This window comes from Fusarium pseudograminearum, chromosome 4 (genome assembly GCF_000303195.2).
Source record: "Fusarium pseudograminearum CS3096 chromosome 4, whole genome shotgun sequence".
Lineage (NCBI taxonomy): Eukaryota > Fungi > Ascomycota > Sordariomycetes > Hypocreales > Nectriaceae > Fusarium > Fusarium pseudograminearum.
In genome coordinates this window covers 2,183,220-2,200,370 of record NC_031954.1, presented here as the reverse complement: position 1 = coordinate 2,200,370, position 17,151 = coordinate 2,183,220, and the positions used below count along the sequence as shown (strand labels likewise).

The window sequence follows — 17,151 nt, the reverse complement described above, 5'->3', positions numbered from 1 at the left end:
CTGGCTAGATTCACTCGCTCTTATCGTTGTAAAACTAGTCTCTTATGACATGATGGCCTCCGTTAGATTCGTCTGATGGCTGCTCAGATCTCACTCTTACTGTCAGATATAGAAGGTAAGAAAATAGTCTGAGTATTTCGACATGTTATATCATAGAAAGTGATATGGTTTAAGTCTACTTCTAAATGCATTCTTATTTCTCTGTACTACATGTTCAGTCTGTGATAGCATTGCTTTAACCAACCTCTTCGTTTCAATACCTGCGTTCACTCACGAACAATACTTAGTAAGAATGACGAACACGGCGAATTCAGAGAGTCCATCTGAAGCTTCACCGCTTCTCAGAGACGATGAAAGCGATAACACAAGTATCAGAGACACTGAGAATAGCCAACGGGCGGAAAACGATGCTCCAACGCGAATATACTCAGATAGAAAAATGAATATACTCCTGGCAGCTGTCGGCATTGGTGTACGGATTCCAACTTTTTTTTTTAAAAAAAAAAACACCAAGATATACTTACATGGTACTAGGTTTATTTGGCTTCTGCAGATCAACTTATAGCAGTCGCAACCTACGCAAAGATCGGTAACGAACTCCATGCTCTCAATAATACTAGTTGGATTGCCACAGCGTGAGATTATCAACATAAAATATTAGTATAAACATCAACTGACATCTTACCAGCTACTTCCTAACACTCACAAGCGGGCAGCCTCTCTATGGCCAGCTCAGCGATATCTTTGGCCGCAAATCATGTCTGCTATTTGCCTATACCGTCTTTGCCATTGGCTGTCTTGGCTGTGGTCTGGCCCAGTCAATGGCCCAGCTCTGCATTGCGCGTGCTATATCTGGCATGGGCGGAGGAGGCATGAATTCTGTGGTCACCATTCTACTTAGTGACCTAGTGCCACTGAAGGAGCGCGGAATGTGGCAAGGAAAGATCAGTCTTCTCTTCTTTGCTGGGACTGCCACAGGGGCTCCCCTTGGGGGAGTTATGGCGGATTCGATCGGTTGGCGGTGGTGAGTTCCAAGCGTATCACGTCATAAGATGTTTGAAGTAGACTGACAGATATACAGGTCGTTCCTGGGTCAAGTACCGCTGTGTTTTGTTGCGTTCGTTGCCGTTTACTTCGTCTTGGACCTTCCATCAGTAGGGCACGATCACTGGTTCTCCAAGATTCGAAAGGTTGACTTCCTCGGCGCTTTAACCCTCGTGACAGCCGTGATCGCACTTCTAGTTGGCCTGGATTCCGGGTCAAATCGAGGCTGGTTACACAACATCACCATCATTGCCCTGTCCTTGACTCCCGTGCTCTTCGGGTTGTTCGTCTTTGTCGAACTCAAGGTTGCTTCGTATCCGCTTGCTCCCGGGCATATAATTTTTGATCGCGCTCTTTTCTCTTCTTATATGGTAAACTTCTCTGCCGTTGCTGGGCAGACCTCAGTAATATTCTACATACCTCTTTTCTTCCAGGCTGTTCAGGGGCTAGGCGCTACTCAGAGCGGTTCACTGCTTGTCCCAGTGATGATGTCCACTGTCGCAGCCTCGATTGTGAGCGGTTGGGTAATCAAACGAACCGAAAAGTTCTTCCTCCTAAACTTGTTTAGCTACGCCCTTGCGTTTGTTTCGCTTGCTCCTGTGTGTTGGGCCGTCTGGTACCGATCGACCCTATGGACATCCATTTCTCTCACTGTTATGGCCTTAGGGGCTGGTAGTGGTATGCAAGCGAACCCCATTAATTTTTTTCTCAAGTCAACTAACCAAGCTAGCCTTTATCACGACACTTATTGGTCTCCTTGCCAATGCTGCAATCGAAGATACAGCTGTTGTCGTGGCATCTTCCTACCTCTTCAAAGCTCTCGGCTCTAGCATAGGCGTCAGCGTTGGATCTGCCGTTCTTCAGCAAGTTCTTCGGACAGAGTTAATTGCGAGACTTCCTGGCCAGGGCGAAGCTCGTGAGATCGAAGAAAGGGTCCGGCAGAGTCTAGAGTACATCAAGGAATTGCCACCCAATATCGCCGATCAAGTAAGGTGGAGTTACCAGATTGCTATCATTTGGACCATGGCTTCATCTTCCATTCACTTTGTCATGGCTTTTGTCTTTAGTTTCTGGGTGAAAGAGAGACCTCTTAAGCGGTAGGGAAACGGGATTAAACTTACATATGGCTATCAGTTCCAATCGGTATTTGTCAAGCCACAAGGAAGCCTTTATGCTGTGTTTCATCAGTGAATGAGCCATATGTCCTTAGAAATTTTATAGATCAAGTTTCCCTTCATAGACTGTGAGCAGTTGATTGCAGTGAAAGGTGGACAGAGTTATCATTTGTCATGGATGGAAGCTACGTTCAGAGCTTTAGGGAAGTGGGGTAGCTTGCTCCTGCCCACCTCCGCTAATGCAAGGCACCCGTTCAACCCCGCACTCAGGGTAGATCTCCACGGCCCCTTCCATCTCGACTGTTTGACTACATTGCCATCAGGATATTAGAAATTAGCCTCCAAGCTTTAGGATATAAAAACAAGCATCCTAAGAAATGTCACCTAAGTCTCTTACGCTTCTAATAGCCAAACTTTCCGATCTACTGAGAATCACCAACAAACAGGTCTAGCAACACATCAAAAGTCCTCTTAGATTCTCAACTTATTTCGCCACTTATCAGGGTCACTTGGACAGGCATGTACAAGTGCATCTCCTGACTTCGAAATAAGTTCTTTGATCTCAACGACTATATAACTGTTTCTCCATTATATAATCCTTGACTGGGAGGCCCTTCATCAACAATCGGGAACAAATATCATTCGGAAGACTGAAGGCTGCATCCTCTGAGCTCACATAAGTGCTATCAATTATCATCAAAACCTGCAACAATCAACAATTCAGTTCAGTCGAGAAACACTCTTACATCACACCCAAGGCTTGATGACGTCGGGGAAAGCATAGCTGAATGGCTCTGAACCTAAGCTGCGAGAAAGGGCTTCTTGTAAGTTGGTACCATCTTCTATCAGACAACAAAGCAATCCGTCTAGGGTTCCAGCTTCTCTGACCACTTCACCCAATCTAACATCATCTGGCATATCGTGCCCAAGCTTTTGTTCACTGCCCAATCCGGCATGATTTCAGAAAAAGAAGTGCTCCCATTACAGCTTTCTAAAAGTCGCATCAGTGCTACAAGCATGTGCCACCTTATTACAGTCCAGCTTGTCTGATGACAGTCAACATGTCTTATATCCGACATCCCAAGCAAAGATTCTTAGACATGGTCGAAGTATCAAAGCGCTACCTAGACATCACGCAACAACCACGTCTAATACGTGTACGATTGATTTTGTACAATAAGACCCTCGGAACAAAATGGTGCTAGGTTCGCTAATACCATCCGGCATACACAGAAGGGGAGCATATTAACCTCAGCAGCAAGTTCAGTTGTCAAGATTTCTCATTTCAATCGCTATGAATAAAGTTGGTTCAACATTCAAGCCGCAATGTTGTTTAGACCTCCCCAAAACGCCATTTCCCCCTTGGGTATATATACAATCATACAGAGACATAAACCACCCAGATCAAGTAGGCTTGTTCTCGCATCAGTCTCATGGATTATTCCATTCCCACGTCTTCCAATATCATGCATCTTATTCACGCTGCCATCTTGGCTCTGACAAGTCGACTTCCTGGGGAACGATTTGGTCATCAACACTCTCGCGAGGGGTGTTGCCCAAGAGAGCTTCCCGGTCCTTCTTCTCCTTCTCCGACTTGGATTCCTTTCCAACCGCTGAATCATCCTCCTCTTCTGGGACAGCCACTAGGCCTCTGTCACTGGTCCAGCTAACTGCTCGACCGCTGCTGTATCCTCTTGGCCGAGTGGGGGAAAGCGTGGCTCCAGTAGGTGTAAGTGTTCCAGGCTCTTGAACTTCCCCCTGGGCCCCGGCGTAGCTGAAATCTCCGCTTCCAATACGTTCTTTCGTCACGGAGCCGCGGCGTGCTACGTAGTCGTCGAACTGCGTATCACGCTTGTGCGAGTACACGCTGGGTGTTCGCTGGACAGTGTTCATTTCGACGGATTCACGCTTGGAGATGATGCTCGCTCGGGAAGATGCTGAGGAGTAGCGCTTGTCGGTTGACTGCCGAGCATATGAAGTATCGCGCTCGATATCGTCGTTGAAACCATACGGCTTGACGTTGACAGGATGGTTATATTCGTCGTAAGCGGAGAGGCGACGGTATCTCCGCACCGAGTAGAAGACCAAGACGAGGGAGGTGATGCTAGTACATGTCAATACAAGATTCCTTGATAAGGTTTTGTGATGACGGGGACTTACATGAAGGCACAGTCCAGCGCCAGAGCTACGAGTGAGTAGTGCTTATCGTGCTTCTCAGTGTAAACAACAATGTCAAGGGCGAGAGTGGCAATAGCGCAAGTCAACTTGATGACGTGCGTGAATAGCATGGTCCACGGCGTCAGGGCCTCTGCGAAGTATTTGGCGATTTCAACGAAACTGCACAGAGATGCGACGAACCACAGGGCCACATTAGTAGCCTCCCATCTATTCACGGTGTCAGTAAACAATAAGTTTGGCTGGGTGGTTTTCTGCCTACTTACACAATCTCAATTGTGGGATCGTCGTTCTTTTTGTCGTCATCTTTGTTGGCCTTCATGCTGTCGCCCAGTCTAAAGGCGAAGAGACCCATCATGGCCATGGACAGACATAGTTGAAGGGCCCAGGTGGGGAAGAGGACCATTGCACGCCATTTTGATCGGTCGAACTGTGCCTGGGCACGATGGTTTCCGTTCAGAAGCATTTCGTGCGGTTGTTTCTTGTTGTGTTTTGGGGGGTTTTTCTTTCAGTGTCTGGTGAGTATGCCCTGCACTGAACTGTGCTGTTGCCCGTCTCCTCTCCTCCAGAGTCTTGTTTGCTCAATGGTTTTTGTTTTAGGGCTTTTCGTCTCTCATACGGTGACAGATGGCTCAAGGTGTGTAATCACGGTCATGAGGCTGCTTGGGTATTATGCTGTGTTGTGTTCTGTAGCTGTCGTGCCTGTACTGTTTCGCCTTCGTCCTGCGTGCGTTGTATTGTGATTGTGATCCTGCAAAACCTCAAGGTTCCTTGTTCGTCAAGAATCAGTCGTTTGGACATCAGCAGTTCTCGCCAGGAGTAGGGGGCCAGCCTTCTTATTTATTCACTGCTAGTTACTGCACTGCACAACACACAACAAATCAAGCCTCTGCCTCCGCTCCCCGCAGCCCAAGGGAACTCAGCCCTCTTGCTCAATATCAATGGGGCCAGGGATGATGAGCCATCGCTCCACCATTATGCAGTCCAGAGTGACGCCTTGCCGGGTTACTCAACTGGAATTGGGCTTAGTGCTGATGGAGGGCTGCGGCTGAGAGGAGAGCTTTGCTGACACATGGTTGAACAGCTCAGACAGAGGGGACTTTGCAACATGGCACAGAGGTGTTAATTTGCTGGCGGTAAAAACTAAAGTCTAGATCAGATCAGTCTAGTACCTGGTTGGTCACAGACCTACGAAGAGTTGGTTCCCATGGAACTCGTCAAGTAAAGATTGCTCTTCTCAGAGTTGAGATATACAGAGTCAGCCTTAGAGTCAGCTTAGCTTTTTCAGTTTCAGCCATGAGAAAAGGGAGTAAACAGAAGCTGCCAGCCATCCTCTCTGCCTCTGTCTTACTACCGAGCCTAGCTAAAACTCAACGGCCCCTACGGAGACGGAGCTGGGGGGTCCCCGAACGATAAATGAAGGAATCCTTCCAAAAATTAACGCCAGGGTTAAGCGCGAGGCAGCTTAGTGCACACGCCTCAGGCAGGTTCTGAAAAGAGAGAGGCATTTTTAACGCCCATGGCTTCAGGATCGAGTCCGTTCTGGTTCTTGAAAACGGCAAGGCTGATTTTGGGTTTCATTATGAAAAAGCAAAGCAAGAGTCAATTCCCTTTCTCCACTTGCTAGCCCTGTAAATAGCAACAAGAGGAGGAATCATAGACTGTGGCCATGACACTGTTGGATAGTGGACTCAACCCAGCAAACCTCGCTTATAGAGAGAGAGGGGAAATGCATTGCCTCATCGAATATCCTATCCCAAGGAATCGAGTTTAGGAGAGGAAAAAAGTGGCGATGGAATAGGTAAAAAAGTGCGTTGAGTGGGGGCTGAAACCAGGATGTATACACCAAGAGGCTGGGTCGGTCAACGGATGAGAGTTGAGAATGAAAACATGAGGTACCGAGAATAGAAGCCACGACCAAAAATCTGGGAATATCATCTTGGCTGCATAGCGTTGTTGTTAGCGAACTGCGCCTCGATCCTTTCTCTGTCTATCTGTGTCGGTCTGTTTCTACCAACGAGCTGCTCTTGGTATGTACTGTAGCTAAGCTGTAGCCATGACGAAGAATACCTAGGCACCAAGAAGCAGTAGCAACAGCAGAGACAATGACTGGGTATTTGGCCACAGCTACCTAGCTACAGCTAGTTGCAGTTGCAAGTTGTAACGACCAAGACTACCAACTCATAGAGCCCTCCAATAGTTGCCAAGCCATGTCATCACAATTGGGGATCTAGGGTCTGTGGGGCTCGACCTAGTTGAGTGGACGGTTTTTCAGGGCCCGCAAGGCTGATTACAGTCGCATCGCATCATGTAGGTTGCTTGAATAGGATAGCGTCAAGGATGTGTTTTGACTGGAGGACAGGACTTTGTTGTGAGAGTTGCATGCCGTCTTTTCTCATAAGTCCTAAAATAGGCCAAACATCTATGACCCATTCGGGGATTACTATGAATCATGTTTGCTTGGCTGCTTGGTTACTTCTCAGAAGGTCTTAACAGGGGAGAGATGTAGGCTTACCCGATGTTTGAAGCCCGGGCATCTCATGAAACTCTTTTAGGTATCCAATGCGGTGTCTTGGCCCCCGTTTTAAATCATCGGATCGGATTATGGTTGGTTGGTTCGCATTTGACTAAGCCACTGCAGCGACATATCTAAACAAAATAACAAAGGCCATAGTGATGACAAGGACTTTAGTGTAGACTTTGCATAATAATAAACTCATCTTACATTCACTGCCACAGAGTTTCAAGAGCAAAGCAACTTATCACGGCAAAGATGACTGCGTCTTACAGCCTAAAAGGCATCATGATTCCACAATAGCTCAAGTGAGCAGTGCTTCCATTTCTCGAACCTTATATCCTATTCTAAACAAGCCCAAAAAATCAACCGCTATTATTGTCTTGGGATCCCTCAAGCCATCGGATTGGATTGGGTTGGATTCTGTCTCTTTGTGAAGAGGCAACCGTCCGGTCCGTCCGTCCGTTCATTACGAGGTCCACCTCATTCTCAATCACCCAAAGTACCCGGGCGAAGAGTCTTTTAAATCAGTACTTCTTCTTTTGCTGCTGCTGTTGCTTCTGCTGCTCGGCGATGGCTCGTCGCTTCCTGGTGGGAACCTCGGCAGCGTTGAAGACCACAACGTTGCCCTGTGCGTCTGTCATGGAGGGAATGTTGACATCAACTCGCTTGACTTGAAGATGTTAGATGATTTGCATTCAGATCAGGGACCAAGCCTGTACTTACTCAAGCCGGCTGAGGCGGCAGAGACAAGAGCGATGATGGTGAAGAGTTGGAACTTCATCTTGATTGATTGAAGGAAAATTGAGTGATTGTAAGTTGGTTTGGTAGAAAATGAATTGAGGTGTCGGCCGGCGACGAGAAAAAAAGACTGAACGGAGAAACTAAAGTGAAGAAGAGTTTAGATTGAGATGCTCAGCATGAGGAGATATTGGCTTTGGCTGGAAAGACACAACTATTTGTACTGAAGCTCTGCATCTCGTCGACGAACTTCTCTATACCTCCCCCCAGATTTATGTTTACAACCCGAGACACCGAATAAGCTTCATGAGACGTGTTTGAGGAATACGGTCCCGGCATTCGATAGCCTAGTGCTACCTTACTCTATGCGCCTTATTCGGGACTTGAAGTAGCCGACGCTTGACAGTCATGAGCTTCGTAAGCTCTTGAGTATATTCTCCCAGCATTAAAGATGAATCATCAAAAAATTAAGAGTCGGATCCTGGGCTTGAAACATGGAGTTGAGCGATTCTGTAACCGGGGCGTGGCGATCAAACTGGCGGCTGTCCGCCATCCGGTTGCAAGATGATACTTGGCTTTGTATCAGCATCATCGCTACAGCTTGCTTCGCCTCTCCACGATTCAGTGCACCCTGGCATTAAGATATGGTATATCATTATAGGTAGCATCCACTGCAGAGTAGGAATCGTTTCATCCGATCAAGTTCTCTCTTTTCTTCAAGCAAAGATTACCTTTTAAAGTTAGAAATGGACGAGGACCCAGTCCGTTACAGGAAAAAAGGTTAACTTGACTTCCAGTGGACACAGGGCCCGCCGGGCAATGATCGCGGGGTGATTCAGGCCTGAACCGCCTAGAGATACATTAGCTCGATATTCCCGTCTTTAGAGGATAAACAAATGAAGCTTCCTTTCCCAATCATGGGCAATTATGACGCTTTTAGCTTAATGCAGCTTTTCCAAGCAAGACTGACGTACATTCCCAACTTTAGCGCCTTGAAACCCCCTCCTCATGACTCTGTTAGTTCAATTGTATTGGTCTTTTAATTGGGTTTGTTGTCACTGAGTCGAGCACGACAGTTCCACCAGGTGAATTACCCCTCCATGTTTAACCATCTCACCAACCAACCTCTGCTCTACTCTTCTGCTCGACTCCTCCTCTTCTTTTCCCTCTTACACACTCTGCAGCAGCTGCTATCATCTCACATTCTCCATTTCGGTGCCTTTACGTCTGACGGTCTCTTTCGTCCCGTGCTCTTGCTCAAGGCATAATCTCTTGCCGCCTCTGTTTCCTGTCGTAACAACCACTCCATTCTAACAAAGTCTCCTGACTCTTTTTCCAGTCTACTCCTTCTTCCGATGGCTACCAAGGAACACTGTCTCGCTTGCTTCGAGACACTCGATGCTCATCTCAATAATCGAAAGGCCCTGTCTCTGGAAGAAATCCAGGAACTCTCCGCTCTCACGCCCGAGTCGGAGCTCACGTCGCCCAAAGCTCTCGACGATCCCAGTCTTCAACATCTCGCAGTCCCTGACGCCAGTGCTTCATCCTCCTCTTCATCGACCTCGCTAGGTGCCTCAACGCCCGCTACAAGCACTTCTTCTCTGCCTATCCCTCCAAGCTCCGCCCCACTGTTCGTGACATGGAACACCATGGATGGCGGCGAACCCATGCTGCGCGGCTGCATCGGCACTTTTGAATCCCAAGATCTATCCGAAGGCATCCCCGAATACGCTCTCATCTCTGCCCTCCACGACTCCCGCTTCTCCCCAGTAAGAAAGTCAGAGCTGCCGACGCTGCAGGTCGCAGTCACGCTACTCACCGACTTTGAAGAGGTTGACGACATCTTCGACTGGGAGATCGGCGTCCATGGCATCCGGCTCTCCTTCCACGACCGCGGCCGTCGCTACGGCTCCACATATCTCCCCGATGTCGCCTCCGAGCAGGGTTGGTCCAAGGACGAGACTCTCTTTAGCCTCATCCGCAAGGCCGGGTGGACTGGTAGCCGGGGCCGCTGGAAGGACTTGGATCTCAAGGTCACGCGTTACCAGGGCAAGAAGACGACTCTAGAGTATGACGACTACAAGGAGTGGCGGGGCACCGTTAAGGCGTGAGCTGGCGGTTCAGAAGCTGCTGCTTCTAGACATAGAGGCCTGGCGTTTATGGCGACACAAGGGTAAATCTCTTGATGATGACGATGATGATGACATTTCTTCTACTTCTTCTTCTCTCTTATTTAACGCTCACAAGGTAGAGCTGGGTTTGTAAACGCCCTCGTCTAACAGTCAGGTACAGACAATAAATCTCATTCATGATTGATCTGAACTCAAAGGCTTAGCCTTCAGAATCGCAACATGCGACACATCACTTTTCGATGCAACTTGTAAGACTCGATCGAAAACTTCCAGTTCACGGGGGCAATTTTGAATTGCTATTCTTGATCCACGTCTACTGACAGGGTTACATGGTCTTTGACAAAGCATCCTAACATCCAGGCCACAATGTGTTTGTCAACACAACTTGCCAGTGGACAAGATACCGCAAAAGATATGTCAAAAAATACTAAACAGTGCCAAAGATTCCCCCAGGTGTAATAAAAAAAAACAAAAGAACAATGTCCATGCAGATAGAACTCCTGATGGCAGATGTATAGGGGCTATTCCACCCCTCCCCGAGCAGAACGCATCTGTAAAATAAAAAAAAATTGACAAAAAAAACCCAAGCCCATCGCCTAGACGCCGAGGTATCCCTGGTATATGATGATTTTGAAGCCTTTGAAAGAACCCTCCCAACAATGACGCACAAAACCCCCTTTTCCTTCTTCCGTGGTTTTCCCTCTCCCTTATCCATCCGTACCCATGTATTTTGCCAGTTCTGTTTACCAACACCGCAGACTCTTCCAGAAGCCACCGTGCTTCTTCCCTCCAAGATGATCATCTTGCAAAGTCGGCCCCCGCACTCCTACAGCACGCTTCTCATTTTCGCTGTCAGTTGGCAGAGGCGTCAACGGCTTCGTCATGCCACGCGCATTCGAACGTGCTGAATCGTTGCTCACATCGGCAAGTCGTCGTGCCTCAACCACGCGGCGCACAACATGCGCAAATGTCTCCTCGATGTTGACCTCTAGGCGCGCACTGGTTTCCATAAAACCGCAGCCACGGTTGCGCGCCCACTCGAGGCCTTGAGCAGCGGGAACCTGCCTGCTCTCTTGCAAATCGCACTTGTTGCCGGCGACGAGCTTAACTGGTGGGATGGTCCTGGAACGGGTGTCGTGGCCAGAGCGTAGACCAGCGCGGCGTGCGCGGTCAGCGTTGTCGAGGCGGGTCTCGGCCTCCATATCGATAAGCTCGTTGAAGTGCTGAAGGGCGTCGAGTGAGTCTTTTGAGGTGATGTCGTAAACGAGCAGGAAAGCGTCAGCGCCAAGGTTGGACGATGCCCACATGCCTCGGTACTCCTCCTGACCAGCCGTGTCGGTAAGGGCGAGGTGGTAAGTAACTCCATCTATGCGGCGCGTCACACTGTATGAGTCCTCGATAGTTGGGTCATAGTCTGATGTCCATTGCGAGCGGACAAGGCGCAATGTAATGGATGATTTACCACAACCGCCGTCGCCGCAGATAGTGATGGATATAGGGACATGTGTTTGTATCGGGGACGTCATGTCGAGTGATGCGCTGTGTCACTTGCGAAGCGATCGATTGGTGAGGGTGTATGAGTGTGTTGTAGAAAAGAGAGGAGCTGGTTGCGCAATCGGTTGTTGCGCAGCTCGAGCTATAGGCGTCGTAATAGGCACCAAAACGAAACGGCTATTCGATGGAGCTAAGAGATGGAGCTCTCTAGAAACGATCTAGAAACGGGCGCGTTGCTAAGGGCTTTGGATTGCGGTGGTGTAAAAATCAAGGTAACTTTTTTTCTTGGATGTCGTAGCGGGCAACGTTGTGTAAATCTAGACCGGGATCTGAATCTGAATCTGAGCTTGTCTAATCTCGTATCGTTATGGATCGTGGTGGTTGTTGTCGTGTTCTGCCGCAGTGAAATGCGTTGCGAGGCGTGAGGCTGGGTGTATGTAATGATTGGGTATGATATAATATGAAAATAAGGGCCGGTGCTGGATCGTAGCGTTATGCAGTATGATGTTATGTGTTGTGGTCAGATAGCTTTGAGGTCCGAGTTTCTGGCCAGATAATTGCAAAAGGATGCAAAGAATTTGAATGAGTGGAAGAAGAGGGACTTGGATTTCTGAGACAGTTGAATCCAGGGCAGGGTGGGAAAAAAGGATGACGAATGGATGGATGGACGAATTGGCGCAGAAGCAAACAATTTTTATTCTCCCTTTTGTCGTTGTCTTTTTTGTCAGTCTTGAGAAGATGTTTGTCCGAGGTTCAATTTTAGGTACGTAGGTAAGAAAGGAAGCTGGCAGCTAATGACGGATAGTAGGTAGATGGTACTAAAGGGGGGTAATGAGAAAGTCGTTTGGTGAAAGGAATGACACAATAGAGGGACAATGGATAACAAGAAGAGAGAACAAGGAGAAACGACAAAAGGGAAAGAGAAGCGAAGAGTTTGTTCTTGTTTCTTTTTCCCTTTTTCTTTTTCCCTCTCTGCTGCAAGCTCTCTCGGCTCTCTTTCAAGATAGAGCCATGGTTTTTCCCCCTGGTAGCGGGAAAACGGCTGGAGGTGCCGCGGTCAAGTTCAAGGCAAGCCTTTAGATAGTGGAGGCAGACAGGCAGGCTAGCAGGGTTCACGTACGGTACTGCTCTGTAGTTAGCGTACCGTATAGAAGCTGCCCGCTAGGTTGGCGGGCACTCAGTCCATTAGTGCCTACCAGCCTGCACAGCTTCACACCTATGGACGGGACTCAGAGCTTGGGCAGAGATGGGGCGCTGCAGGGATCGCAGACGTTTGTGGCGCCTTTAGTCTGGTCCACGGCGCAGGGGTAAAAGGTAAAAGGCAACGAAAAGAAAAGAAAAAAAAGTGTACCTAAACGGATGCATAAATATGGTGTCTTGATTTGGGCATCAGGCATTAGCATTAATTTTAGATTCACATTTTGTCTCCGGTGGACGGATCATTCTGTGATCTGCAGATGGACATAGAGGAGACGTATAACCTGCTTTCTATCAAGGCTAGAATTTGACATGAGATTACATTACCGGTATGTACAGATTACCAATAGAGATGGGTACCCAATTGGCTATCTCTCCATCTTTCTTGACAATACAGTTAGTTTAGGTAACATCGTACTCAGAGGTCAGTGGCTGGACTCCATCCCGAAAAGCTGGTATGCGGTGATGTGCTGGGTAACCGAGAAGCAACAAGGGATGAGGATGGGGATGGGACAAGATCCATCCATGGCCGTCAACAGAAATCAGGGGCAGGCACTTATGTACTCGGCCTCACTCACTCACTCACTCTTTCACAGCCTCCATCAAGTTTCTGTTATCTTCTCTCAACGCGTCACCCACCGTATAAGTGAAGCCCCCGGTTATCCAATGATTGTGCTGATCCCCAATAAACTTTGCGTTGTTAACAAGCCCGAGGTCCGCAAGGTCCGTAAGGTTATAACGGTCGAAGTCTGGAAGGACGAGAGGCCTTATCTTCTTTGCTTGTCTCCGGGGTCCACGAGAGAGAGAAAGGTAAAATCTGCCCGATCAAGGCAGAGATTTTCCTCGCTTGAAGCCCACCTCCAAACCTAGGAGTTGTAGTCCCTGTGGAGAATACCTGTACATGCACGTCGATATTAAGTGACAAGCTCGCAAGCCAAACCCACCACAACCAGGAGGTGTAAAGCTTAGCAGGATGCTTCTGTGCATACCAAGAGAAGAGGCAAAGTAAGTTGCAGTGTGCATGTGCATGTGCAATGTGCGATGTAACGGAAGAACGGCACGCAGTCATCACAATACAGATACAACCTCTTTATTTTGTCTCATCTCTTCTTTCTCCGCAATCGGCCGTAGCCTGGGTTCCTGTTGGCTTTGATATCCATGTCCTGGATGGGATGGATGGATGGTTAGATAATGCAACCAATGTGATTGAATATCACAATTGACGCGGTGCAAGCGATAACTAAATCCTTGCCAGATGACAATTTGAACTTCCGTTTTTGGTATATGCTCCCCCAGGCCTTTCATCCTGACCTTTTAAACTCATCCTTATTTTTAGGGAGAAGTATTTCCCCCACACTCTACTCTTGGGATACATAGTATTACTAGAGTTCCTCAACGTTCGTACTATCTACTATGTAGTCTCGTTGCATAACTCTATTAACAAACTTTCGGCTCTTATTCTGCCCGCAGCATAACTACATACCTAGGTCTAATTAAGTTCGGCGCACGGACAAGACACAATGGATCAATACATAATTTATCACATCAGGTCAGCTCAGTTCAGCTCAGTTCAGCTCAGCTTGAGTTTGCTCTACCGTGCACTATTCAAGGCTCGAGCCATCGTTGTTATAATTTTTTCCTTCCTTTTTACCACAACTTGGACATTGTCTCAGTTATACTAGTGCCAGTGCGGACGAACTGAGCTGCTCGCCTTGTCTCTCGTCCGAGTCCGAGTCCGAGTCCATGCCTAGGGCACAATAACGCCGTTGACTGGATAGAAATTTTACGAGGGTTAGCAATGGTAGTCTTCACGGACCCCGTGATCTTCAGGTCTCAGACGTAAGATCTGAAACTTTTTTACTTTTTGGTTATCTATATTCCCATGCGAAAATCAGTCACTCTCGAACAGGTACACAACGGTTCTCCGACATGGCGCGATCAACAATAATGGCGCGTCCGAGACCCAAGGTTCCAAGACAAGCGAGGCTGCAGTACCATCATGATGGTTAAGATTAAGAGAAAAGAAATTGTGCAAGGGTTGAGTTTGAATCACTGTTTCAGTTGAGCTGATGAGACCCTGAATGCGTTGAAGATTCCAGCTCAGACCCAGTAGTCATTTCGTCCATCCAAAGGCCTGGTCGTTTATCTACCCTGTAGCTTTGCCAAATTCCAATCATCACCTATATAGGCTTAGGCTTCAATGTTTACTCGGGTATAGAAAGGCATTGTTTTGTTGAACCTCGACCGTTAGTAAGGACTTGTCGTTGGTACCTACCTAGACTTGACCTTCCGGAAAAGACTCGGTAGAACCAATTGGCTCTTTCCCCAGAAATACGCAATAACTCACTCGAGTCACGAGACATGAAGTAACTATGGCTTTCTTTACCTTTTGTTCCGAGTCGCAAAGTTTTAGATGACTCGACCATTTCATGTTTTTATCATCTCAAATCGAATCTCACTTATATAAACTACCGCATATATATCAAGAAACCTTGCGCATATAGCGGTTTTGCATAGTTATTACATTTGTTACTTTTTCGTTACCACGTCTAAACTTAGCCGCCATGACTGTAACCAACGGCCGCAATGGGAACCCCTCCATGACCACAACCACCCTCCATAGGGCTGAAGAAGTAGACGATGTGAGACAAACATACTTAAACCATCACATTTGATTGGTCGCTGACGTTACACCACCAGCTTATCGACGCCGTTCGTGGTCTCATCGTACCTTACATTAAGGCCGCTGATGACGCTGCCGCAGACCGTGCTACTGGAGATATTACACCCGACTCATCTGGTGTAAAGGACAATGTCTTGGTAGACTTTCAAAAACCTGAGCAGCTCGCCCAGCGTCTCAAATTCTCTTTGCCGAACCAAGGACAAGGCAAGGACGGCCTATTAGATATTATTCAACAAATCCTGAAGAACAGCGTCAATACTTGGGATCAAGGGTTTCTTGACAAGCTCTATGCAAGCACAAATGCGGTATGTGTCACTTTCCATTCATTATACTGCATGGAATGTATACTTATCAAGATATCAGGTTGGTGTAGTATCAGATATGGTCCTGTCCGTCCTCAATACCAATGTAAGTTACCAACGCCCGCTTCCTCAAACAAACAACTAACGCCACCCAGCTGCATGTTTTCCAGGTCTCCCCTGCTCTCACCATTATTGAGAAGACCACAGCAAAGACGCTAGCTCATTTGTTCGGCTTCACCGGAGCACGAGCCGGTGGTATCTCTTGCCAGGGTGGAAGTTCTTCAAACCTGACTTCTCTTGTAGTTGCTCGCAACACTTTGTTCCCAGAGTGTAGAACCGAGGGCAACGGCAAGCATGATTTTGTGGTTTTTACAAGTGCGCACGGTCATTACTCGGTTGAAAAGAGTGCCATGATCTGCGGTATGGGTTCAAACAGCGTTTGGCCTGTTCCTGTAAATGAGGTCGGGTGTATGAAGCCTGATGCTCTAAGAGAGTTGGTTCTCAAGGCGAAGACTGAGGGCAAGACCCCCCTTTATGTCAACTCCACAGCAGGAACCACTGTCATGGGTTCATATGAGCCTTTCGAAGAGATCTCCAAGATTTGCAAGGAGTTTGGTCTCTGGATGCATATCGATGCTAGCTGGGGTGGTCCAGCCATCTTCTCCTCAAAGCACAAGCATAAGCTCAACGGGGCCCATCTTGCTGACTCACTGACGGTAAACCCTCATAAGATGATGAACGTCCCTGTCACCTGCTCGTTCCTCCTAGGTCCCGACATGGGTATCTTCAACAAGGCTAACAGCACCGCTGCTGGCTACTTGTTCCACACCATCGATGGTGGCGACTTCTGGGATCTTGCAGACCTGACACTGCAGTGTGGCCGTCGCGGTGACAGTCTCAAGCTCGCATTGGCTTGGATCTACTACGGTGCGGCCGGTTTCGAGAAGAAAATCGATCACGCATTCGAGCAGGCTGCCTACCTAGCCAACCTCATCAAGCAAAGCGACAACTTTGTTCTTGTGTCGCAAGATCCTCCTCCCTGTCTGCAGATATGCTTTTACAACGCCCCTGGAGGAACCCTGTCCGAGGACAAGGAGGAGAATACACTCCGAACTAAGACGATGGTTGAGAAGATGATTCTTCGAGGATATATGGTTGATTATGCACCCGGACCCAAGGGCAGTTTCTTTCGGGTTGTAGTCAACTGCCAGACCTTGGCAGGAACTGTCGAAGGCCTGGTCAAGGGTCTCGAGGAAGTTGGACGCGAGTAGTTAATTCATAAAACAAATGGATGTTTGAAATAGAAAGAGCGGGAAATCAGGGTACTCTTTGATTAGACTAGAGGTAGACCACGTTATCACGACTTATAACGTTAAATAAGGATAGACGAACGCATAGTTTTACAACTCTATAATGGCATATAGCTTTATGTATATATATTTATGTGAAATCTTTCTTCCCATGTGTTTGTATACCTTAAGTTAGAATACCCTTACGCAATGTAACCAGCTTGACATACGAATTCGGATGTGTCTTTGAAGCTTGACACTCATACTCACTGACTTACTATACTGAAAAACTCTCATCTGGGGAATATGAGGATTAACCACACAGTATCTACTGAATAAGAAAAGAATCAAGCAAGACTCCCTCGGGTTAGTGACTTTATTTAGATGTCTGTAATTATTCGATTACCTCATACAGGGTAGCTCGCCCGATAAGCTTATCGTTCGGGTCCCACTATTTTATATCT

At 47.7% G+C, this 17,151-nt stretch overlaps 6 protein-coding genes across 6 annotated transcripts, besides 3 other annotated features; 3 read left to right on the top strand and 3 right to left on the bottom strand.

The window, feature by feature from the left end:
• Nucleotides 1-439: 439 nt before the first annotated feature.
• On the top strand, nt 440-2,145 carry FPSE_02763 (uncharacterized protein; the record flags this gene model as incomplete). The annotated part of the gene is made up of 5 exons (XM_009255882.1): nt 440-472; nt 535-635; nt 689-1,024; nt 1,082-1,722; nt 1,775-2,145. The coding sequence occupies 5 exons, from the start codon at nt 440-442 to the stop codon at nt 2,143-2,145; spliced, it is 1,482 nt and encodes a 493-aa protein (XP_009254157.1).
• Nucleotides 487-496: a repeat region.
• Nucleotides 497-507: a repeat region.
• A 1,487-nt stretch (nt 2,146-3,632) lies between the features above and the next one.
• Nucleotides 3,633-4,800, bottom strand: FPSE_02764 (uncharacterized protein; the record flags this gene model as incomplete). Its single annotated transcript, XM_009255883.1, has 3 exons — nt 3,633-4,263; nt 4,320-4,544; nt 4,601-4,800. 3 exons carry the CDS (start codon nt 4,798-4,800, stop codon nt 3,633-3,635), a joined length of 1,056 nt encoding a protein of 351 aa, XP_009254158.1.
• Nucleotides 4,801-7,376: 2,576 nt separating this feature from the next.
• FPSE_02765 (uncharacterized protein) lies at nt 7,377-7,633 on the bottom strand (the record flags this gene model as incomplete). The annotated part of the gene is made up of 2 exons (XM_009255884.1): nt 7,377-7,522; nt 7,576-7,633. 2 exons carry the CDS (start codon nt 7,631-7,633, stop codon nt 7,377-7,379), a joined length of 204 nt encoding a protein of 67 aa, XP_009254159.1.
• A 1,312-nt stretch (nt 7,634-8,945) lies between these two features.
• FPSE_02766 (uncharacterized protein) lies at nt 8,946-9,701 on the top strand (the record flags this gene model as incomplete). The annotated part of the gene is made up of 1 exon (XM_009255885.1): nt 8,946-9,701. The coding sequence occupies one exon, from the start codon at nt 8,946-8,948 to the stop codon at nt 9,699-9,701; it is 756 nt and encodes a 251-aa protein (XP_009254160.1).
• A 764-nt stretch (nt 9,702-10,465) lies between these two features.
• On the bottom strand, nt 10,466-11,248 carry FPSE_02767 (uncharacterized protein; the record flags this gene model as incomplete). Its single annotated transcript, XM_009255886.1, has 1 exon — nt 10,466-11,248. The coding sequence occupies one exon, from the start codon at nt 11,246-11,248 to the stop codon at nt 10,466-10,468; it is 783 nt and encodes a 260-aa protein (XP_009254161.1).
• Nucleotides 11,249-13,958: 2,710 nt separating this feature from the next.
• Nucleotides 13,959-13,994: a microsatellite.
• Nucleotides 13,995-14,977: 983 nt separating this feature from the next.
• Nucleotides 14,978-16,669, top strand: FPSE_02768 (uncharacterized protein; the record flags this gene model as incomplete). Its single annotated transcript, XM_009255887.1, has 4 exons — nt 14,978-15,055; nt 15,114-15,401; nt 15,460-15,504; nt 15,554-16,669. The coding sequence occupies 4 exons, from the start codon at nt 14,978-14,980 to the stop codon at nt 16,667-16,669; spliced, it is 1,527 nt and encodes a 508-aa protein (XP_009254162.1).
• Between the last annotated feature and the right edge of the window lie 482 nt (nt 16,670-17,151).